Source organism: Rattus norvegicus, chromosome 7, assembly GCF_021556685.1.
Source record: "Rattus norvegicus strain SHRSP/BbbUtx chromosome 7, alternate assembly SHRSP_T2T, whole genome shotgun sequence".
In the NCBI taxonomy this organism is placed as follows: Eukaryota; Metazoa; Chordata; class Mammalia; order Rodentia; family Muridae; genus Rattus; species Rattus norvegicus.
Window position 1 is genome coordinate 31321569 of NC_141540.1, and position 25485 is coordinate 31347053.

General features: G+C 41.6%; 1 protein-coding gene across 18 annotated transcripts in view; it reads left to right on the forward strand.

The window, feature by feature from the left end:
- The window catches only part of C7h12orf42 (similar to human chromosome 12 open reading frame 42), a 189532-nt gene that overhangs the window by 158352 nt on the left and 5695 nt on the right, over positions 1–25485 (forward strand). Inside the window, exon 1 of one of the 18 annotated variants that reach the window (XM_087559000.1) lies at positions 1595–1884. The exons of the other annotated variants lie outside the window; for them this stretch is intronic. Coding sequence (XP_087415126.1) covers positions 1836–1884 — 49 coding nt within the window. The 5' untranslated portion in view covers positions 1595–1835. Of the gene's footprint in view, positions 1–1594; positions 1885–25485 lie in introns of those variants that run through there. 18 annotated transcript variants of the gene reach the window in all.

Here is a 25485-nt window from a genome sequence, read left to right on the forward strand (position 1 = left end):
CAATAGATGGCTCCCTCAATTATCCTTACTCCTTTTCTCCTCAGGACAAATGAGGTTCTGGTGGAGTTATGTATGGTAGCGGTGTCACATTGCCGTGAAAAACAAGTCACCATAGCTTTCTCCATCCATTCCTGCCTGTCTTTAGCTACAGAATCCTTGAGAGCCTTAGATTTTGTGAGCCTCAGTTCTCTCATTTTTAAGATGGGAACATTAGTTTCACCGCGTATCACAGAACTACTCTGAGGTGCTCCTTTCTTATGAAAGCTTTCGATACAACCAGGGGTGGCCAGTCACTTATCATTTCTCTGAGTGGAAGCCATCTAAGAATTCTAGAGACCAGACTTCTTTAATGCATTATTTCCACACAGTGCCTTCCGTAGACTAGCTGTGAAAATGGACTTTGTTAGTGGCAAATCTTGTTTGAGAATGGAAGACGCCTGGAGCAAAGTCCTTCTCAAGATGTAGTGGCTACGTTGGTGACAGAAAGCTGACTGTACTCTCACTGGATCCACTTAACAGTCGGTGCCTGATTCATTCTGTAGAATGTTGATGCTGGAGTTACAACCCCTGCCATCTACCAGTTAAGAGTAGACGCAAGGATGTAGAACAAGACCAAACCCTTAGTATTCTCCACCAGTGGTGTGGTGGTTTGAATATACTTGGCCCCGGGGATTGGCACTATTAGGAGGTGTGGCCTTGTTGGAGGAAGTGTGTCCCTGTGGGGTTAGGCTTTGAGACCCTCCTCCTAGCTGCCTGGAAGACAATAGTCTTCTCCTGTCTGCCTTCTGAACAAGGTATAGAACTCTCAGTTCTTTGTGGGCCATGCCTGCCCGGACACTGCCGTGTTCCTGCCTTGCTGATAATGGACTGAACCTCTGAACCTGTAAGCCAGCTCCATTTAAACGGTGTCCTTTATAAGAGTTGCCTCGGTCATGGTGTCCGTTCACAGCCATGGCAACCCGTAGACAACTAGTAAAGTTGGGAGAAAGGGTAACATTTGTCTGCACTGCTTACAGGTTAGGGACTAGAAGTGCCTGGTAAACCAGACAGGTAAGAAAGCAGACATATTGCAGAGTAGGAAGGCGGTCTACCTGTATAGACTGGCTGAGCATCAATCAGCCTGGAAAGAGGAAACAACCTGGGTATAAAAGAATAAGGCTGCTGAGACTTTGACACGCACCTAAACTTAGACACAAAGCCTGAAAAATAAGGATGACGGAAGCAGGCAGTGGTGACACAGCCTTTAATTCCGGCACTCAGGAGACAGAGGCGGGTGGATCTACATAGCGAGTTCCAGGATAGACAGAGCTACGCATAGAAACCATGTCTTGAAAAAGAAAAACCTTACAAAACCAACAACAGGCAAGGAAGACCTAGACAAAGATACTCCTTGCAAATGAGAGTCAAGTAAAGACAAGATGAGTGTAATTCAAGATGATACAGGTAGTGAGAATACAGCCAGTGAGAAGGAAGAGCAGAGAGAAACCAAAGCCAGGGAGGAGTATTGGGAATAATGGTGACTGCAGGCATATTGCTTCCTCCTCCCACCCTGGGGAGTCATGGTCTTGTCCTGTGTTTATCTTCTTTCACATAGTCAATGAGTATGGCCTATGTTCTAGAACCTGAGAAGCTGGAGTCTTCTGTAAGGAACAATAGCACTACTCTCTCAGGCTGGGCCATCATTTTGCATTGCCACAGCTCAGAGTGTTTGTCTGCTCTCCTGTTCTCATGCGATGCCACAGTGCCTCCTGCTTCTTAAGTCTCTCCTTTGTCGGGACACAATGTTGTGAAGGTTGAAGACCGCTGCTGTCTTCTTGCCAGTGATATTTGTGCTAATGCCTGGAGTGTGGCAGATAATCCACACTGACTCTCAGCCTGTAAATGGTAAGTGAGGGGTAAGTCAGTCCACCATGGCCCATGTATGCTTCTGAAAATGCTTCTTTCTAGAGAGAATCAGAGCTTTGTGTTCGGTTCTGTATCTATTCTTTGCTCCATTGTTAGGGGCACAGAGGCTAGAGGGTCTTCTTCCATGGTTTGAATATTTGTGCACCTCATGTCCTTTCCTCATAGAAAGTTACTTTCTCCAGATTGACATTACCTCCTTAATGCGGTTTGACCCACTGGCAGAGACCCATTCAGAAGAGTATGGCATGACCTGGGGTAAATGATACTGTTACTCTTTTGAAACATAGACCTTTCAGATCTAACATAGGGGACCCAATTTATTTTCAGATGTTTGAGTGCAAGCATGACCCACACAGTACAGAAAGCATTCATCTGACATTCTGATTTAATTCTAGTTTTATTTGTTTCTGCTGTGTCAGAAAGGCATCTTCGATCTAACAGGAATACCAAAAGGTCCACTTGTGGAGTAAACTTTCTACTAGAGCCCCTGACTATGAAAGAAGTAAGCAAAAACAAAAATTAAAAAAATAAAGCCAGACTATGGAGTGAATGAGTGGATAACCGATCCAGGAGTGAGACACTTGGAGAAGTCCTGGCTCCCACTGAATACCCAGTGTGAATCCTGCCAGGCTCTTCCTTCTAAAGACACCCTGTGTCCTGGTGGAGGAGTGTGGTCTCTGAAGCCAAATAGCATCGAGTTTGAATATAAATTTTGTCAAGTACTATCTGTGGGACACTGGACCAAATTTCTTAATTGCTGAGAGAGAGGAAGTGGGGTCGGGGGAGGAAAGAGAAGAAGGAGGAGGAGGAAGAGGAAGAGGAGGAAGAAGTAGAGGAGGAGGAAGGAAGGAGGAAGAAGGAAGAAGAAGAAGAAAGAGGAGGAGAGAAAGGAGGAGAAGAATCAGTGGCAGCAGCATCACCTCCAGATTGTTAGAGGAGCTAGATAAGCTAGTACTAGTACAATGCTTTATTTCCTCGCACATCAAAGTGCTCTATGAACTTGGCTATTATCATCACTCAGTATAATAAGTTGTTTCTTGCCATAGGGCACAGTTGTCTGACTTTTCTTTCATCACTGTAGAAAGCACTCTTATGGTTTCTGTCATATTCTAGTGGGCAAAACAAATGATAGGTCCCACTCAGGTTAAGGATGGGGGAACATTTTATTTGAAAACTAGGTAATGTTACACTGTATGCAATCTGCCATCAGAAATCTAGAACCAAGTTTCTGTAAGGCAAAGGACACTGGTTAGGACAAAACGGCAACCAACAGATTGGGAAAAGATCTTTACCAATCCTACAACAGATAGAGGCCTTATATCCAAAATATACAAAGAACTCAAGAAGTTAGACTGCAGGGAGACAAATAACCCTATTAAAAATGGGGTTCAGAGCTAAACAAAGAATTCAAAGCTGAGGAATGCCGAATGGCTGAGAAACACCTAAAGAAATGTTCAACATCTTTAGTCATAAGGGAAATGCAAATCAAAACAACCCTGAGATTTCATCTCACACCAGTGAGAATGGCTAAGATCAAAAACTCAAGTGACAGGAAATGCTGGCAAGGATGTGGAGAAAGAGCAACACTCCTCCATTGTTGGTGGGATTGCAGACTGGTACAACCATTCTGGAAATCAGTCTGGAGGTTCCTCAGAAAATTGGACATTGAACTACCTGAGGACCAAGCTATACCTCTCTTGGGCATATACCCAAAAGATGCCCCAACATATAACAAAGACACATGTTCCAGTATGTTCATAGCAGCCTTATTTATAATAGCCAGAAGCTGGAAAGAACCCAGATGCCCTTCAACAGAGGAATGGATACAGAAAATGTGGTACATCTACACAATGGAATATTACTCAGCTATCAAAAACAATGACTTTATGAAATTCATAGGCAAATGGATGGAACTGGAAAATATCATCCTGAGTGAGCTAACCCAATCACAGAAAAACACACATGGTATGTACTCATTGATAAGTGGCTATTAGCCCAAATGCTTGAATTGCCCTAGATGCACAGAACACATGAAACTCAAGAGGGATGACCAAAATGCAAATGCTTCACTCCTCCTTTAAAAAGAGAACATGAATACCCTTGGCAGGGAATAGGGAGGCAAAGTTTAGAACAGAGGCAGAGGGAACACCCATTCAGAGCCTGCCCCACATGTGGCCCATACATATACAGCCACCCAATTAGACAAGATGGATGAAGCAAAGAAGTGCAAGCCAACAGGAACGGGTTGTAGATGTCTCCTGAGAGACACAGCCAGAATACAGCAAATACATAGGTGAATGCCAGCAGCAAACCACTGAACTGAGAACGGGACCCCCGTTGAAGGAATCAGAGAAAGGACTGGAAGAGCTTGAAGGGGCTCGAGACCCCATATGAACAATAATGCCCAACCAATCAGAGTTTCCGGGGACTAAGCCACTACCTAAAGACTATACATGGACTAACCCTGGGCTCCAACCTCATAGGTAGCAATGAATAGCCTAGTAAGAGCACCAGTGGAAGGGGAAGCCCTTGGTCCTGCCAAGACTGAACCCCCAGTGAACGTGATTGTTGGAGGGAGGGCGGTAATGGGGGGAAGATGGGGAGGGGAACTCCAATATAGAAGGGGAGAGGTAGGGGTTAGGGGGATGTTGGCCCGGAAACTGGGAAAGGGAATAACAATCGAAATGTAAATAAGAAATACTCAAGTTAATAAAGATAACAAAAAGAAAAAGAAATCTAGAACGTGTGTCAAATGCCCATTAGAGCACACAGATCCTGGTATTGAAGGCCACAAAAACTTTGTCTTAAGACAGTTTTAGTATCTTATGGACCTCAGCTCTATGTATGTGTCTCTGTGTCTGTGAGTATGAGAGAGTGTGTTGTGTGTGTGTGTGTGTGTGTGTGTGTGTGTGTGCGTGCGTATGTGTGAATGTGAGAGAGTGTGAGAGTGTGTGTGTATGAGAATGTGTATGTATATGAGAATGTGTGTGTATAAGCGTGAGTGTGTTGTGAGTGTGTGTACGTGTGAGTGTGTATGAAAGTGTGTTGTGAGTGTGTATATATGTCTGTGTGAGAGAGAATGTGTGTTTGTACGAGTATGAGAGTGTGTTGTGAGTTTTTATATATGTGTGAGTGTATGTATCTATGAGTATGAGAGAGAGAGAGAGAGAGAGAGAGAGAGAATATTCAAAGTGCTGAGGATTAAACTCACAGTTTTGTGCATGTGAAGCCAGTGTTCCACCACTGAACCATAGCTTCAACCTTCAACTTTGCTTTTGCAAGACTCACCTGTGCTGTTCAGAAAATGGCTGACGTCTTGGCTCTGATCTGCCTTCTAAGTGGAAACATTACTTAATGCACTGTGTGTGGTGAGCGTGTGGTGAGGGATGTGGGAAGGAGCCCTTACTGGACTGGAAGCACTGATTTCTCAGCGGTGGAAATGGCAGTCATCTGATTCAAGCAGTGTGGGGCCAGGGGCTCCAGCTCTGTCAGCATTAGATGCTTTTCATGCTGTCACCCTTGCCTTGCCACCATGATGTCACTCAAAAAGGAAGTCCCTCCCTCTACCCATGAATAAGGCCTTCTCTGCCAACACCAGTTCCAGCTGTGAACATGTAATCAGCTCTTCTATGGCCTGCAAAGGGTAGTCCTGGAGGCCTAAATTTAATTTTCATGCATATTTGTCCCCTCCTTCTACTTTTATGCAAACACTACTTTGTAGCCAACACAGAAGCCAACTGTTTTGTTTAGATAATTGTTCCAAGTCAACCCTGAACTACAGGGAGCCCCCTTTTCCAGAAAGCACATTTTGCTTAATTTTTGGTTAACCAGATTATTTCCTTTTGGCTTTCCAGAATAATTTCTGCAAACATTTGGCTTTATTTTGAGAGAGTTTGACACTGATGTTAGGTTCATTTTTTGCCTGCACTGATTAGATCATTTGGAAGAAACAAAGAAATGGGAGCTGGGTAGCTCATAGGTCATCCTCCATGGCTCTTTTTTCTTCTCCTTAGCTCTCTGTTTTTCTCACTTCAGTCATTTGGTCTTAGAATGACAGGGGTGGTTCGTGGCTACAGTAGCAAAGAGAGGAGGGCTTGGGAGAAGAACGCTTGTAAGACAGAGACCTTGTTTTTATGGAAACGAATAATGACTCTGAAGTGAGGACGAGACATACGGAAAAGAACAGAATATGAAGAGAGCATTTTAAAATAGGCAGTCCTCAGCACCGCTCCATATGGCCCAGAAGTATTTAGGGAAACAGTAACCAGAGACAGCCGCACATTCGTTCTCAGAGTTTGGGACTCAGTACACAAAATAGTATATTTCGACTATTTCCTTTGTCTATCTTCTTCCTGGTTCTTTTAGATTCGTGGGGGGTGGGGTGGGGAATGTGAGTTAATGAGTTATGAAGACTTGCAAGTTTTGTAAATTGTATCTTTTTTTTTTTTTTTTTTGGTCCGGAGCTGAGGACCGAACCCAGGGCCTTGTGCTTGCTAGTCAAGTGCTGTACCACTGAGCTAAATCCCCAACCCTGTAAATTGTATCTTGATGGAGTTGAAATGATTTGTAAGCCAACTAGGACCACATGACAACTCACTGTAGATTCATAGCTCACTTAGTGTTTAGACCTAACAATATTGCTCATAACCGAAACACAGATCAAAGAAGGAAAGGACACAGGATATTAAAATGCCACTGTCTAAAAACCCAGTTCAGATCCTCGAATCATACCCAATGGTCACGTATAAAGAGTTTGTGCTATCAGTGTGGACACCAAATGAGTTTTGTGATTTAGAAGTTTTTTAGATAAAATGCACCGCAATAGGCTTCTGTGTGTCACAGAAAATGAGGGTAATATTTCATTCTCTAAATATGAATCTAAGGCACGTTGAAGGACTACATCATAACATGTTATATGCCAGACTTATCGAAAGAAAGGTGTCTTTTTAATATCCTGGGCCGGGGTGTATCTTAGTATCTTTGGACACTGTCTTTGTCTTTTCTCGATTTTGATCTGAAACTTGGGATTTGAAAAAAAAAATCAGTGGAAATACACATCTCCACACAAGTAGTTTAATAGATTTGTTTGTTTTTTGTTTGTTTTTTGTCTTGTTTTTGTATATTCTGTTGGGTTTCTGTTTTCTATATGTGAGCATCAGGAATTGTCACTATGCTGTTTGGTCTATTAATGACGCTGCTGTCTCGATGTCTGTCTCTTCATCTTTTGTCTGATCAACTGACTTCATTTTTTTTCTGAGGCTAAACTGTATTTTTTTTGGCCGAGTCTATGGGGTGTTTGGCTTTGTGTAGACATAGTGGCACTGAAAGTTGCCCCCTAATTCAATAATTCACCATGAAGGCTGGTTTTTATTCTCACTGTGTAGAACAGGCATCTAATCAACCATTAATTTCCTCTTTGCTGGATGAACAGAATAACTATTTCTGTCTTCTTTTCTGAAGAGAGACAGACAGAGAGGCTGGGCGCTGTGGTCAGTGAGAAGCCGGGAAGTGTAGGATTCAGCTACATGGGGAGGGGTGGGATAGAAACAGGTCACAATTTGAGGGGGGCTTGGGGCATTAATTGAATATGAGCCGTGGACCGTGAAACAGTATTTTGGATGGTTTCCGCTGAGCCTAGAAGGTTGGGCAACCTTGAAGAAGTAACGTTATTTCTTCAAGCCTACGTCTTCCCCATCTGCGGAATGGGGCCGATAGGCCGGAGCTGATAAACTTTTACAAATCCATAACAGACATGCAATCCCATGCTCTCTTTCACCTGCCGCGCTCACTCTCTATGAATTCAGCAAGAGATGGTGAAGCACGCAGCTACGTTTATGAGGATGGAAAGTCTTCACAGTGCATCGAGAACGTGTCACAGCACTTCATTCATGCAAGCACGCAGATGAGCCCGATGGTGTCCCATGAGGAGACGTTTGTGGAAGTGATGTTAGGCTCATAAATGCAGCTGTGGCAGATGCAGGAGCAAAGCCTTGTTTTACTAGAACCACTCTGATTTGTCATCATAGGTCAATCTGAATGACATTGAAAGAGAGAGGTGGAGCGTAAGTCTGAAATACACGGAATTGGGGAGAAGTAGGCCTTGGGGAAGATCTGACCCAGAGGCTTTTGAGCCCATAAAAATCACTGCTTGTACTTCCTTATTATTGCATGATATTCTTTCCCTCACTGACGTCTCTTCAGTATAGACATCAATAGCTCCCTGAGCGTATTTTTGGCATCTAACTTTATGAAGGACTAAGACTCGGCCTTTGAGGCCTTAAGAACAGAAGCCCACTGAAGGAAACGAACTGGTCAAGTGTGGTTCAGTTTTACAAACCTGGACCTATTAACTATCACCAAAGAGTAGGACACCATCTTGGAGACTTGTCCTCCTTGTAGCTAGAAAGAGAAAGATCTAAGAACAAGAAGAAGGCTTCCATTTCAGACCTTTAGAATTGTGGCACTTGGAGGGGGAGAGGAAAAGGAAATGACCACAGTGTAGTTTAATAAAGTGTTAGGATAGCTGCCTGAACTCTTAGAATGGCTATTTTGTATGTTCATGTTGTTTCTTTAGCAACTGTTTATAGAAAATCATAGAGTGCAGCACATTTAGGCACCCCATGGGATTCAGAAAGAAAAAAGGGGAATATTCTTTCCTTTAGTGGGTTGCTTTCTGCCCCCCTTTTAACAAAGGGAATACTCCTTGAAAACTTTTGGTTACAATGTATCCTGTGAAGTTTTCTCAAAGAGCCATTTGGGAGACAGGGAAATTATGGGAGCCTGAACAGCAGGCTGGAGCTGCACAAAGAGCTTGGTGCTTACTTCTGGCTTTGAAGAACAACTCCGGTTTAGGTGGAAGAGTTTTCTGAGTGAAGAGAAAGCTCTATTGGAAGACAAGTGGACTACCCTCTCCCTCTCCCTCCCCCTCCCCCTCCCCCTCCCCTTCCCCTCCCTCCCCCTCCCCTTCCCCTCCCTCTCCCTCCCCCTCCCCCTCCCTTCCTTCCTTCCTCTCTCTCTCTCTCTCTCTGTATGCATGTGAGCATGCATAACTATGTATATATAGCCACACACATATATTTCAGAGACAGACTTTTTCAAAATATTTCTTAAATATATAACTAATTTTCTTTTCTTTTTTTATATAGCAATCCTATTTCTTATTGGGTTATCTTTATTTACATTTCAAATGTTATTCCCTTTCCCGGTTCCTGTCCATAACCCCCCTATCGCATCTCCCCTTTCCCTTCTTCCCCCACCTACACACCCCTTCCTGCCTCCCCACCCTGACATTCCCCTACACTGGGGACTGAGCCTGGGCAGGACCAAGGGCTTCTCCTCCCATTGGTGCCCATCAAGGCCATCCTCTGCTACATATGGAGTTGGAGCCATGGGTCTGTCCATGTGTACACTTTGGATGGTGGTTTAGTCCCTGGGAGCTCTGGTTGGTTGGCATTGTTGTTCTTATGGGGTTGCAAATCCCTTCAGCTCCTTCAATCCTTTCTCTAATTCTTCCAGTGGGGACCCTGTTCAATGGTTGGCTGTGAGCATTTGCTTCTGTATTTGTCATGCTCTGGCAGAGCCTCTCAGGAGATGGCTATATCAGGCTCCTGTCAGCATGCACTTCTTGGCATCAGCAACATTGTCTGGATTTGGTGGCAGTATTTACATGGGCTGGATCCCCAGGTGGGGCAGTCTCTGGATGGCCATTCCTTCAGTCTCTGCTCCAAATTTTGTCTCTGTATTCCCTCCTATAAATATTTTTGTTCCCCCTTCTAAGAAGGACTGAAGCACCTGCATTTTGGTCATCCTTCTTGAGCTTCATGTGGTCTGTGGATTATATCTTACTTTTGGGCTAAATCCTCTTATCAATGAATGCATACTATGTGTGTTTTTCTGTGATTGGCTTACCTCACTCAGGATGATATTTTCAAGTTCCATTTGTTTGCCTATGAATTTCATGAAGTCATTATTTTTGATAGCTGAGTAGTACTCCATTGTGTAGACGTACCACATTTTCTGTAACCATTCCTCTGTTGAAGGGCATCTGGGTTCTTTCCAGCTTCTGGCTATTACAAATAAGGCTGCTATAAACATAACTAATTTTCTTAGGAACTGTCCCTTTCTTATGATTACTGGCTCTCTTTGTCCCTCTCTCTCTCCCTTCCTTTCTCCCTACCCACCCTCCCCCTGCTTTTGGAAGATCACCACTAGCTGGGGTAGTTTCTTTCCTTTAACCACATGGGTCTTGGGGACTGAGCTCTGGTGTTTAGGCAAATGCCTTCACATGTTGTGTTTCAGTTGCTGCCTGAAAATTATCTTCTCCCTGTTCTCTATCAAGGGCCTTGGTCTGAAAGAAGGGCACAGGGACAAGTGAGGCTTTAATGCCTTCTTTGCAAGATAATAAATGCTAATTGCTACAAGTGCCAAATAGTTTCCTCACATGATTGAGAGTTTCTGTCATTTTACAGAAACATCTTGCAGGTCAAGTGCAAGGGAAACAGGCCTGCAATACCAGCCCTTGGGAGGTTGAGGCAGGAGGATGGAAAATTTGAGGTTATCTATAGAGACCATGCCTAAATATAAACTAGGAAAAGAGAGAAAAAAAGAGAAATGTATTTTAAGTAAAAAAAAAAAAAAAAAAAGCTCAGCTCAGACTTGAATCTTATTTTAACTTTGCAAGTTGCCATTTATACCTAAGTGTTTCTTGAGCATCCACAGTGATAAAATAAACATTCTGCTTCTCTCCCTTTGGGCATGGAGTGACTGTGAAAGACAAGATTATCAACAAGCACTTTCAAACATTGAGAGTTATAATAAAAACAAGTCCAGCAAACTGTGAGAACACACAACATGAGAAAAAGAACCCAGAGAGGATTAAGATGGTGAGAACATTCCAGAAGGCAGGGGATGCCTCCCCCGTGGAGGGAAGGTCTATCTGAAAGGGACTGTCCTCTCCTGCCTCTCCTCTAACCTCCTGCCCCCTCCCATAATCATACAGCCAGAGGGAGAGCACAGATGTCCACTCCTATTCATTGATCTTTCTGGTCCTTGTGTATTTTACCCCACAAGGGTATTTAAGAGGCATTGCATTTTTATTTTTAAACAATATTCACTAGCCATCACCTCATATTTCTTGTGTTAAACGGTTGGGACACCATGGAGCTCCATTCACCTCTGCCTTTTGGGTTCACTTTGTTTAGCATTTAACAATAATAATAATAATAATAACAACAACAACAACGACAGTGTTGTCAATGAGGTTAGGCCTTGAGTCTCCTCTTCCAATTGTATTCATAGTCGAAATCTCACTGATAGATTTTACGTGGGCCCATTGATATTTATCAGTAGAAATACTCAAGATGCTGGGATGTGCTTTCTCTTTTTAGTGCATCTGTTAGAAGCGACGCCATTTGGCCTACTGATGATGTGCTCCGTGGTCTTAAATCGGTATTTTAGTTGGGATGCCTGGTTATTCAAATCTTCTGTGTCCTGAGGTATATTCCTCAAATACTATCTCTCACCAAGAATGTCTGCTGCTGCTTCAAAGGGGCAAAGAGCTACATAAAGAGGCGGTCATCGCCCGAGACCATTTGCCTCACTGGTGTCAGCTGTCAGCCCACGACGTTTATTCAGACAGCAGTAGGTTCGGACAGAACATATAAAGTTCTCTTTCTCAGCCCTGAAATATGATGGATGTGCCATCCTGATGACCCTTACACAAGGCCACATGTTAATATTCAGGACCTCCCTTTTGTTGGACCCGAACAATGGCTGTCATTAAGAAAGCTTGGCTCGCCAATATGCCCTCTGTTAGGATGCTGGACCACTCCTGATTGGTCACCAGGAAGTGTCATGTGCCTTTGATGGGAATGACATGGAAGATGTATGGTCAAAGTGCTGTGCTCAGCACCACTGCTGTGCAGAGGAGAAAACCACCATGACCCAAATAGCCCCTCACTCAAACAATGTCGCACCAACCAAAGACAACATATTGGGAAGAAAAATGCTTGTAAACTGCGTGTGCTGGAAGATGTATTGGCCAGACGGCCATAGGGCAATCTTTGAACTATTGAAATCTTTAGAAATATTGTTTGGTTCTGAAACAATGCTTACAAACCTAATTAATCAAGCATAGATGGTTTATAGTCAGGCCTTCTACGGCGTGTTGCTTTAATGCAAGAATAGGGTCAGTTGAGTTCTTTTTTGCCATTTCACGGAGGCATGCAAGAACTCAGCATGCAGATTCATGTTCAGACAAGTTGAAGCTCTAAATTTCAAAATAATATCCACACAGGTCTCTGGTGATGCCATGGACAAAGGCTGAGGTTGGAGGTAGCCCGGATTCCTTTTTTTTTTTTAATTGATTCTGGCGCCTCGTGATGGTTTCTCTCTCATCTTCTCCCTTGCTTTTATTCATCAGAATTATTTAGTAAGATAAATTCTGGGGCTTCGGTGGAAAACACTTCATGCTTTCCTTATAGAGTAAACGCCATGAAGAGCTGTTTTTCTGGACCATTAAAAGCTGTGATTTTTAAATGTTCATAAATTTCTCTGTTTTCCAGTATAGTTTTGTGTTTTGAAAGTCTGATTGCAACACTGTGACACCACGTGTGTCCAAGTGTGCAAAACGAGAGCCGTGAAAGCCGTTTCATTGTTGAAGTAGTAGCAGGCAGGAAGCCCTGACCTTTTGTACATCAGGCCAATTGTGGCTGAAGTTAAGTCAAACACACTTTAAATGAAGGAGATAGTCAAGAACACCTTTGCATACGAAATAGTGCCTGGCCAGACTGCAATTGTGTGAGTTCAATCTCTCAAGTGATATCAGCTCCTGGTTATTCATTTAGAGGCAAAATATCAATGCTTTGGATCACCTAACCATTCTCCCTGCTTTGTTCTGCTGGACTCAGTCACTATGCTCCCGCTAACTTTCCCCAGGAGAGAGAGGAGAGATCAGAAGTCAGCCCATAATTATACACGTGCAGACCATGCTGGCGCCAGATTTAATAGGAGGGGAGATGACTGTGTTTACTCTTCACTCCTGGAGATGTAGAGAACGTACATGAGTATTTTCATAGTAGTCTTGCCTATAATATTGTTAAAACAATCAAAGTAAAATGACTCCATTTTTATGCTCATAACGCTCATAAGAGAATGAATGATTTCCATGTGATGGGATAAGGTGAGTCTGGCATTATTATTTTTGAAAGTTGTGATATATGAGATCACCTTTTTCCTTTTTTGATGTGGGGTGTGTGTGTGTGTGTGTGTGTGTGTGTGTGTGTGTGTCCCTAAGTTGATAAACTCACCCAAGAGGGAACATGAGGAGTCCAGAGGCTGATGTTGGGCTGTTCTCCTTAATTATGTCTCCACTATATGTTTAGGCACTGAAACTCTGGAGTTCACTGTTCCTGCTGGCCAGTGAGCCCCGGGACTCACATGTCTCTCCCTTCAGTGCTTGACTTATAGGCACACCAAGCCTGGTGTTTTACATGTCTGCTAGAGGTATAAACTCGGGTCCTCATGCTTGCATAGTGTCTTAGGGTTTTACTGCTGTGATCAGACTCCATGACCAAAGCAACTCTTATAAAGGACAACATTCAATCAGGGCTGCCTTATAGGGTCAGAGGTTCAGTCCATTATCACCAAGTGGGAGCAGGGCAGCATCCAGGTAGGCATGGCCTAAGAGGAGCTGAGAGTTCTATATTTTGATTGGAAGGCAGACAGAAGACTGGCAAAGCCTACCACCGCACTGACACACTCTCTCCAATCAGGCCACACCTATTCCAACAAGGCCACACCTCCTAATAGTATCACTCCCTGTGAGCCGAGCATTCAAACACATGAGTCTATGGGGGCCAAACCTACTCAAACCAATGCACATAGCAAGCGCTTTATTTAGCAATTCATTTACCCAGCCTGTACGTTTGGCTACTTTTGACATGTAAAATGATAGCATAGTGTCTCAACATGTAAACATATGTTTGTAATTAGATTTTTTTAAAGTATAGGTTTTTTTTTTTTTTAACACACCTCATTTGGAAGCTCACAGACTTTTGGGGATGGGTAGGGAATATTTTAGTGATCATCTTAATTCTTGTACAGATGGGGGAGCAACTGTGAAAAGACTTGCGTCTTACTCGGAAAAAATAATGAACCCTGTAATCAAATGCTCAGGCTATTCAGCCAATGTGCTTTTGGCTGATGTTTTGGTTTTGAAACGTCTCACCAGGTAGCCTTTGGATGGTCTGAACTTCCTCTGTAGACCAGGCTGACTTCAAACACAGAAACCTGCTTGCCTCTTACTCCTGTGGACTGGAATTAAAGACATTGTTGCCCCCATTGTCCAGCCCAGGCTACTGCTCTTTAAATTGCATTTCGTGGTGAAACACATTTGTAAGTTCAGGAATGAAACAGTTTATATGGATCTGCACTGGGCTGAGAGTTCTCTGTGGCTTAACAGGTCCCTTGGCATTGTGGGAAGAGGTAGAATCAAAAGAGTGTGACCAAGGTGGGGAGGGCCTGATGTTTCCTTCGGGTGTGGAGAGGCTAACTTCATGACTCTACAGGAGAGTCTTGTGGTCCAATGATATTAAGAGAAGGTACAACTTTCCCCCTTAAAGGCAGACATTGTCACCTTTGTAAACAGCAGTGTGTCTGAGTCATGACAAATGGCTGCCTTGTTTGTGGCTACTCCATTCGCTCACACTCATGGCCGACATCAGGGACTGTCTCATGAACCTCAGCATGGTCCTTAAATTCTTCACGTATGTTTTGATGACAACCCTTGCTGGATTTCCTTGCTTGAGATCAGGCACCATGGTTACTAGAGCTTGTGTGGTGGTGGCGATGAACGGAGGGATGAGGACCTGTCCCTAAGAGATGATATGGTCTTACTCAGGCAACACCCAGGAAGAGGAAGTGGGGTCTGATGAGGTGAACATGGAGGGTGGTAATCTTCAAACTGGCGAGTGCTCATCTAAGAGATGAGCTGCTCATTTCCTTGTTTTTCTTTCCGAGTGCCAAGTAAATGCCAGGCATATAATGAGGAGTTGGTACATGCCCTCACCAAACTTTCACTCTTGTGAGGAGATTAAACTTAGGAGCAACCACGGATATTATGAGTTAACTAATTCAATAACGGTAAATCAGAGAAAGGAGTCATGGGAAAGGAAGCCATTTTGGATTGACACTGGGACTTATGTTTTGTTTCAGAAGTTAACTGTCAGGTCAACTAACAAGAAGAAAAAGACATAATCATGCTCATCTTTTCTTCAAGTTCTGCCTTTCTCCATGAGATCTGAGTTTATGATTTATACCCTTCTTCTCTCTAAATAATTTCCTTTAAAATTTCTAGCAGGACAGTGCCATTGGGAAAGAATCCTATCAATGCTTTGTGACCACTGCTGTTCTCAGAAATTCTGAATTTATTCTTTTAATGTTAAAGGATATATTTTTCTAGATATGGAACTGTGTGTTTACTTTTGTCTTTCAACACTTTGAATATTTTATTTTGCCTTCTTAATTATGTGACTTCTGATTTCTGCTGTGAATTTAATGTAATTTTAATTAACAAATGAGAATACTGTTTATTATTTATAAACAGTACTTTGAAATATGTATAATTATGGACCAGCTCAATCAAGCTAATTACCTTATATAATTTTTTTCTATTTTCATGATGTGAGCACAAATCTATTCTTGTGGTGACTTTCGAAACAGATTCTTTTTTTTTTTATTAACTTGAGTATTTCTTATATACATTTCGAGTGTTATTCCCTTTCCTGGTTTCCAGGCAAAAATCCCCCTCCCCCCTCCCCTTCCTTATGGGTATTCCCCTCCCAACCCTCCCCCCATTGCCACCCTCCCCCCAACAGTCTAGTTCACTGGGGGTTCAGTCTTAGCAGGACCCAGGGCTTCCCCTTCCACTGGTGCTCTTACTAGGATATTCATTGCTACCTATGAGGTCAGAGTCCAGGGTCAGTCCATGTATAGTCTTTAGGTAGTGGCTTAGTCCCTGGAAGCTCTGGTTGCTTGGCATTGTTCTACATATGGGGTCTCCAGCCCCTTCAAGCTCTTCCAGTTCTTTCTCTGATTCCTTCAACGGGGGTTCTATTCTCAGTTCAGTGGTTTGCTGCTGGCATTCGCCTCTGTATTTGCTGTATTCTGGCTGTGTCTCTCAGGAGCGATCTACATCCGGCTCCTGTCGGTCTGCACTTCTTTGCTTCATCCATCTTGTCTAATTGGGTGGCTGTATATGTATGGGCCACATGTGGGGCAAGCTCTGAATGGGTGTTACTTCAGTCTCTGTTTTAATCTTTGCCTCTCTCTTCCCTGCCAAGGGTATTCTTGTTCCCCTTTTAAAGAAGGCGTGAAACATTCACATTTTGATCATCCGTCTTGAGTTTCATTTGTTCTAGGCATCTAGGGTAATTCAAGCATTTGGGCTAATAGCCACTTATCAATGAATGCATACCATGTATGTCTTTCTGTGATTGGGTTAGCTCACTCAGAATGATATTTTCCAGTTCCAACCATTTGCCTACGAATTTCATAAAGCTGTTGTTTTTGATAGCTGAGTAATATTCCATTGTGTAGATGTACCACATTTTCTGTATCCATTCCTCTGTTGAAGGGCATCTGGGTTCTCTCCAGCTTCTGGCTATTATAAATAAGGCTGCGATGAACATAGTGGAGCACGTGTCTTTTTTATATGTTGGGGCATCTTTTGGGTATATGCCCAAAAGAGGTATAGCTGGATCCTCAGGCAGTTCAATGTCCAATTTTCTGAGGAACCTCCAGACTGATTTCCAGAATGGTTGTACCAGTCTGCAATCCCACCAACAATGGAGGAGTGTTCCTCTTTCTCCGCATCCTCAACAGCATCTGCTGTCACCTGAGTTTTTGATCTTAGCCATTCTCACTGGTGTGAGGTGAAATCTCAGGGTTGTTTTGATTTGCATTTCCCTTATGACTAAAGATGTTGAACATTTCTTTAGGTGTTTCTCAGCCATTCGGCATTCCTCAGCTGTGAATTCTTTGTTTAGCTCTGAACCCCATTTTTAATAGGGTTATTTGTCTCCCTGCGGTCTAACTTCTTGAGTTCTTTGTATATTTTGGATATAAGGCCTCTATCTGTTGTAGGATTGGTAAAGATCTTTTCCCAATCTGTTGGTTGCCGTTTTGTCCTAACCACAGTGTCCTTTGCCTTACAGAAGCTTTGCAGTTTTATGAGATCCCATTTGTTGATTCTTGATCTTAGAGCATAAGCCATTGGTGTTTTGTTCAGGAAATTTTTTCCAGTGCCCATGTGTTCCAGATGCTTCCCTAGTTTTTCTTCTATTAGTTTGAGTGTGTCTGGTTTGATGTGGAGGTCCTTGATCCACTTGGACTTAAGCTTTGTACAGGGTGATAAGGATGGATCGATCTGCATTCTTCTACATGTTACCCTCCAGTTGAACCAGCACCATTTGCTGAAAATGCTATCTTTTTTCCATTTGATGGTTTTGGCTCCTTTGTCAAAAATCAAGTGACCATAGGTGTGTGGGTTCATTTCTGGGTCTTCAATTCTATTCCATTGGTCTATCTGTCTGTCTCTGTACCAATACCATGCAGTTTTTATCACTATTGCTCTGTAATACTGCTTGAGTTCAGGGATAGTGATTCCCCCTGAAGTCCTTTTATTGTTGAGGATAGCTTTAGCTATCCTGGGTTTTTTGTTATTCCAGATGAATTTGCAAATTGTTCTGTCTAACTCTTTGAAGAATTGGATTGGTATTTTGATGGGGATTGCATTGAATCTGTAGATTGCTTTTGGTAAAATGGCCATTTTTACTATATTAATCCTGCCAATCCATGAGCATGGGAGATCTTTCCATCTTCTGAGGTCTTCTTCAATTTCTTTCCTCAGTGTCTTGAAGTTCTTATTGTACAGATCTTTTACTTGCTTGGTTAAAGTCACACCGAGGTACTTTATATTATTTGGGTCTATTATGAAGGGTGTCATTTCCCTAATTTCTTTCTCGGCTTGTTTCTCCTTTGTATAGAGGAAGGCAACTGATTTATTTGAGTTAATTTTATACCCAGCCACTTTGCTGAAGTTGTTTATCAGCTTTAGTAGTTCTCTGGTGGAACTTTTGGGATCACTTAAATATACTATCATGTCATCTGCAAATAGTGATATTTTGACCTCTTCTTTTCCGATCTGTATCCCCTTGATCTCCTTTTGTTGTCTGATTGCTCTGGCTAGAACTTCAAGAACTATATTGAATAAGTAGGGAGAGAGTGGGCAGCCTTGTCTAGTCCCTGATTTTAGTGGGATTGCTTCAAGTTTCTCTCCCTTTAGTTTAATGTTAGCAACTGGTTTGCTGTATATGGCTTTTACTATGTTTAGGTATGGGCCTTGAATTCCTATTCTTTCCAGGACTTTTATCATGAAGGGGTGTTGAATTTTGTCAAATGCTTTCTCAGCATCTATCAAAACAGATTCTTATTAAATATTCTCACTATAGCGTATCAGACGTCCCTCTCTGTGATTTCTTTTCCTGGCTCTCCTTTAAGATAGCATTTTTCTCTTCCTTGGTTTCTTTCAACATTTTCTCTTTAGGGCCGGGAACTGGCTCAGCGTGTGAAGTGCCCGATGTGTAAGCAATGAAGACCTGGGTTTGATACTCAGTATCCACATAAAAATTCTGGGTGCAGTGGCTGCCCTGGTAATTCCAGTAGTGGGAAGGCAGGGCAGTTATAACAGATCTCTGAGACTCTTTGTCCAGTCAGCTTAACTAATTCCCCAAGTTACCCAAGGCAGTGAGAGACCTTGTCAGAAAAAAGAAAAGAAACCAAACCAACCAACAAACCAACCAAACAACCCCACAAACAAGCAAGGTAGATGGTACCTTAGGAATGACACCTGAAGTTGACATCTGGTCTATACATACAAACGTATACACATAGACACATGCACCTGCATGAACAGGCATGCACGCATGTGCACACACACACACACACACACACACACACACACATTTACACGTTTTTAAAAAGACTCTGTGTTTGTCTTTTCGCAGTTTGAGAATGATGGCCTTAGGTGTGTAATTTCAGGCTAAGCTTTGCATTAATCTTGCTTGGCATTCTTTTAGATGCACGGTCCGTTGTCTGCCATTTTAACACCTGCTGTAAACCTCGAGGCTCCTCCTCAGCTCCTCAGGTTACTATATCTCTGCGTCCTTTCAATGGTCAGGATGGTATCCTTCACTTCAGAGTGAAGTGTCTTTCAGACTCCTGGTCTTTTGAGATGAAATGCCACTCAGGAATCTTTCTCTCAACTCTCTTGTTCTTCCTTAGTACTACTCTCTGTAATTATTTAGTGGTGCTGTTTTTCTTACCCATCATATACAGTAATTATAATCTTCACGAGAGTGGGGATCACATTTATATTACTCTCTCACACCAAGTATAAGGTAAGGCACATAGTAGGTTTTTAACGAGCATTTTTGAATGAAGGAGTGTATAAAATGCATTTCTGGATTCTTTGAATGTGTATTTTGAATATATAATATATATTATGTATATATATACATGAATTATATATATACATATATATAGAGAGAGAGAGAAAGAGAGAGAGAGAGGAGTGCGTGTGTGTGTGTGTATTGTGCATGTGTTCATTTGCATGTACATGTATATGGTATGTATGTGTGTATGTTGTGTACATGTTCATTTGTGTGCACATGTGTATGCATGAATTTGGAGGTCAGAGCTTGGCATTGGGTGTCTTTCTCCAAATTCTTAACTGTATTTTTGAGGCAAGGTCTTTTCTGAATCTGGATAGCAATAGGCTCGTGGGCCGGCAAATTCCAGAGATCCTCTGGTCTCTGCCTCTTCAGTACATGTGACAGCTTCTATACTTGCGTCTTGGAGACTGGGACTCAGGCCCTCATGCTTATGTGGCAACCACTTAATGGACTGAGCCCTCTTCGAAGCCTTTCAGACATGGCATTTAAACAAACAAACAAACAAACCCAGCAAGAACAGCTAAGATACATACTTCTTATTGCCTGGTTCTGCTCTCAGTCTTATTTTATTAGTAATTGATGTGTACCTAAGGTAGGTGACATAATAATTTCCAGGTTGTGGATTGGAGAACCAAATCAGGGAGAACTTAAGTAAGAAAACCTCCCCAAAAGAATATACCAGCATCTACCATGGCTTTGCAACTCAAAGAAAATAAAAAGTCGCTTTGGTAAAATGCTTGCAGATTTTAAGCTTATTTTGTTCTTCCTTTAAATTCCTGTCGGACATTATTTAAAATGAATTTAGTAGCAGATAGAAGATCTATGATGCAAAATAACAGACTGAGTTCCTTGTGAGGTAAAATGACTTGAACAATTTCAGTACGCCACCACTACTACTAACAAAACACAAGTATCTATAATCTATAGGTTCCTATACCAGGAGCCTGCAAGCATGGTTCTAAGGGGGATCTCATATAAGGAGTGCATAGATTCATGTCCTGGTTCTGCCCATTATTCACTGGCCACCATTTGGAAATGATGATTTTTGATTCCCCATGTTAGACATTGTGCCTGCAGCATTTCATAGGCTAGACTTGGCTAGTAGGTCATGGGCTAACTTGTGGTCAGTGCCCAGTATTTGTTAGCTGTCATAGGTATGTCATTGAGCCCGGGGTATTGCAGTCATGTGTATCCTTGGGTACCACTATGTGGATTGTGAAGTAGCAAAACAAAACTACCTGGGTCCTGCTTTCAGCTCAGCTAGTCATATGGTCAAGATGATTATTTTTTTCTCAGGTTCAGTTTCTTAGAAAAATTAGTAAGCCAGAGAGGTTTAGTGAGGCTCAAGTGAGAGTATTAGTATGAAAACATGCAAAATGTAACACAAGTTATAAGGAGTATATATGCTGGATTCTGATATGGTATCTGGATGCAGAAAGATTTGAAAAGAAAGATGTTACTGACTTTTCAGCTCATTTTTTATGATCATATTGCTGAATAGTCTTTGGAAACCCATATAATTTACACAGATCAAGGACTCTCTACACTAACAATAAGATTTAATTACAAAGGGGCCTCACAGCACAGATACTTGGGTCCCTCCCACTGGGTTTGCCAGTGGTAGGACATGAACCCTATTTTTAAGAGGCATGTCTAATATGTTGTTGTCTAATATATATTGTCTAATATGCAGCCAAGTCTGGGAAAGACTGAATTGGATTTAGGAGTGTAGCCTACCAAGAAATGCTGGATTTTGTGTCACTAGCTCTGGAATCGAGCTTAAATTTTGTTACTAGCTAGGAAGGAAAATTAAGAAAAAATATTAAAAGCCATTGAAGATTGCAGAAGAATTTTGAGAAGTTGCTCTCTCTATTTAAGACCAAGGATAACCAGTAGTTCTATTAGTCCAGGTGAAGTGGCCATGGTATCAATGTTGATGCTAGAAACAGATTCAAGAATCTGTGAAATGAAAAGATCTAGTTTGAAAGACCCAAGTTTATTCTAGTATAAATCAACTGATAGATTTTGTCTTAAAATAATTGCTTATATTGGCCTGTATAAATGTTCATCATTGGAGTAGTATCTAATCCATAGCAGATGCTTAAAAATATTGATTAAACAACTAAATTAATAACCACAATGACCATTTTAATGTCATTCATACTGCTTTTATTGTTTACTGTATACAGAATGCCTAATATGTTACAAAATTCCAAGTTAATTGCTCTTCTTAGTGTGATGTTTGATGTAATGGTGTAAAAATTTAGACCTTCAAAATATTTACACAGTTGGAAGTTGAAGATGAATAGTCTCAGGTAACATTTAAATTATCTTTATCCCTAATGTCTTATATGTGGATGGAAATTCAGCGTATTTGAAGTTCTTCAGACCTCCCATCCTATCTACTATATTTGAACAATAAAACACGGATGGATTGATACCATAGGTTATAGTGGTATTCATTTTCCTTTGGGACCAAGAGACCGGAAGCTACAAGTTTGAAAGATGTATGCATAATTTTTTTCCAACCTACTTTAATAAATGTTCACCCACCACCCACCAGAGGTATTGGAAGAGAAAAAGTTAGGACACAGGGGAGGTAGGTGGGGGTATCCAATCTTCATGCAGGAGATCAGCAGTCCAGTCCAGGAGCAAACACCAAATTCGAATCAACAGCTGCAGTCCAGTCTTCTTGTCAATCACCACACACAAATCAGCCAAGGCACTTCAATCCTGAAGAAACCACCAGGCTTGCCCAACCAGTGGGAGGCTTCAGAAGTGGCGAGAAGCAGCAGGAATATCAGGAACAGTCCTTTGGTGAGTTTCTCTCCATGGCATCACCACAAGTGGAGCTCAGCAATAGAATGTAAGACAGACCAATACATGCCCTTAGTGAGGAACAGCAAACAGACCAATACATGCCCTTAGTGAGGAACAGTGAGGCGAGCACAGCAAACCAGCGTTTGAACTCCCACTGTCTGTGGGGGTCATATTTTTAGTCCTTCTGAACATCATGCATCCTTTCACACGTCCGCTATAGCAAAACATCTGTTCACTTGTGTCTGCTTCAGGAAAACATTCACTCATGTGACTGCTTTAGCACACCCTTTCACCCATGTGCCCCAGCAAAACATCATTTGTATACCACCGACTTGCCAAAGAAACCAGAAGTTTCCACTTCAGAAAGATTCTAAGTGTTTCTCTGCCTTTTGAAAAGCTTAAACTTTTTAGTCTACCACGTAAAACTTTGGAGTTTAAGATGAAATTACAAAGCAATGAAAATGAATGTCAGAGAGTCAATTTAATGTGATGGAGGTAGACCAGATACCTAGATCTAAGACTTTCTGTGACCAAGATTACAAGTGCATCTTCATAGATCCAATACGAATATTTAAAAGATCCTGTTCTAAGGTAAAGAGGTTATAGGAGGAAGCAAGGGATTGTGCCACTTGTAGGTCTGACTATGTGACAAACGATAACTGGTGGCTTGTGCTTTTTCAGAGAGTACTTGTGTCATGTGTATTCCACACTACATAATTAGAATACTAAAAATTGTCAATATTTAAAAATCAGAAGTTTTTAACATTCTTAAAAACTTTTAACTCTACATTTCTTCTTGGCAATAAAAGTATTGGAAGATCTCCGATCCCTTCAAATAGAACAGATAGCCTAAGAATAACCACACTTGAGTGGGATTCCAGAGTATTTTCTATGATTATCTCTCAGTGTGCACAGTTGTTTTGGCAGAATGTGGCGGTTAGCATGATCAGTATCCTCTTGGTCACTTGTGATTCAACACACAGAGTTTACGACTGGTACTCTGGCCCAACTCCTCTACATGGTAGAACTCAAGTCATCCAATCCAGAGCTTCCCCTTCCACAGTTAGTTGGGAATTCTTCTCTTTTCCATCTCCAAAATCCAAACACTTAGATTTTGGGTGGAAGAGTTTTGATGGTAATTACTTTATGATAATGTGTGCAAACTTGAGCTATAATGTGTGTAATAGTTTTGTGGATATTGTGGCAAATTATCACAAACTGGGCAGGTTAAAGCAAGAGACTTTATTTTCTCACTCTGGAGAGCAAGGCTCAAATAGTGTTGCCTGCACTTTCTGAGGGAGAATTTAGTCAATGCTTGTTTAGCTTTCGGGAGCAATTTTTGGCATTCCTTCGTTAGTTGGAGCTTCTCTTCATCTCTCATATCCCTGGTGTTCCTCTCTATCTCTGTCTCCATCACTCTCCTCATAAAGACACTCGTCACGTTGAACAGAAGGTCATCCCAGTGACTTCAACTTTACTTTCACTGTAAATACTTATTTTCACATAAGGGCAGATTCACAGCTACTCAAGTTCAGGGCATCTTCTAAAGGATACAATTGACTGCATAAATAATTAGGCCATTTGGTCATACTATCACTGGTTCAATGGCTTTCTGCAGGATCCCCTTCAGTTCTTAAAACTACACTGCTTAACACCCAATCCAAGGAGATTCTGAAGCCTGGAAATTTCTCTTTCTCTTTACTACCTCCCCATTGAAAGTTTCACTTTATGTCACTGTTATATGAGATTTCATTAAATATATCTGCAGTAGGAGTACTAAACTATTTTAACTCTTAATTTAATTTTGTCTAATTAAAGCTTCATAAATATTCTAGCATTTGAACTGTTGGTTTTTGTTTATTTTCTTCAAGTTCCATTGTTTTCATTGTGTGCTTTACATTTTTATATTTTTGTTATTCTTTCATATAACATCAATTTTTCTATGTAATAATATTGATATTTAATATTTGTTTCTACATGCCAGTTATACTTCATTATGAACACTATTTAACCTCATTCTTCATTATAGTCTTAAAAGGTAGGTGCAATTCTCCATACTTTATAAATGAGAAACCGAGGCTGTGTAAAACTAAAGAGAAATTTCCAGACTCCCGAGCCGTGAATTTCAGGATGCTATGATTCATGCCTAGCTCCAAGGTGTGGCACTTTCACTGACTTTTACTAGTATTCTAAGAATAATATCTTAAAAATAAGCCAACATTTATGTTTTTACTTACACAAAACAGAATCACAAGAAGCTTGGATTTGGTAACTAGATACAAACAAATAAGCTTTGTCCATTCTCATACTCCTCCCAACACCTCTCAACCCTAAAAAGATTTCAATTGCTTTTTATACATAATCCTAAATACACGCGCGCACGCGCGCACACACACACACCCACACACACACACACACACACACACGCACACACATACTTTCACACATGCACGCAAATACTTCACGTATAGACACATGTAGACATGCACACACAGTCACACATGGAGTCTTACACACAGACATAAACACACGTACATGCACAGACTCGCACGCAAATATGCACATGTACTACACACATTCATAAAAATACATCGCACATACTCTCACATGTACAATGATACACACACAGTATACACACACTCATTGACACACAAACACACACACATACAGACACACTACACACACCCACTCAGACACAGGCACACACATTTACACACACCACACATGCATACACACACTACACATACCTACACAGACACTCACATACATACACACAACCTTATACTATCCATCTGGTTGCAGACTTCAGAGACTTATTCTTCTTTTTTCTGATTCTCCATCTATAACTTGCTCACTACTTTTGGCTAAGATATCAAAAAAGAGTTGCTTCTATCTCTTTAAGCCATCTTTTCCCTAGTTCCAAGGCACCATTGTCTGTGACAAGGAAAGTTGACATTGCCCAAGCTGTATCCATGCCTACCTTTGACTGTTGGAGACTTACATTTACTCTCTCCTTGCCCTGGAACTTGTCAAGCAGCCTAGAATGACTGACCACTAAGCTACAGAGACCCACTTATCTTTGATTCCATGACATTGGAATTACCAATGTGCTATGTATGTATGTATGTATGTATGTATGTATGTATGTATGTATTATCTATCTATCTATCTATCTATCTATCTATCTATCTATCTATCTATCTATCTATCTATCTATCTATCGCTCCTAATCATTGTCCCCATCTTTTCA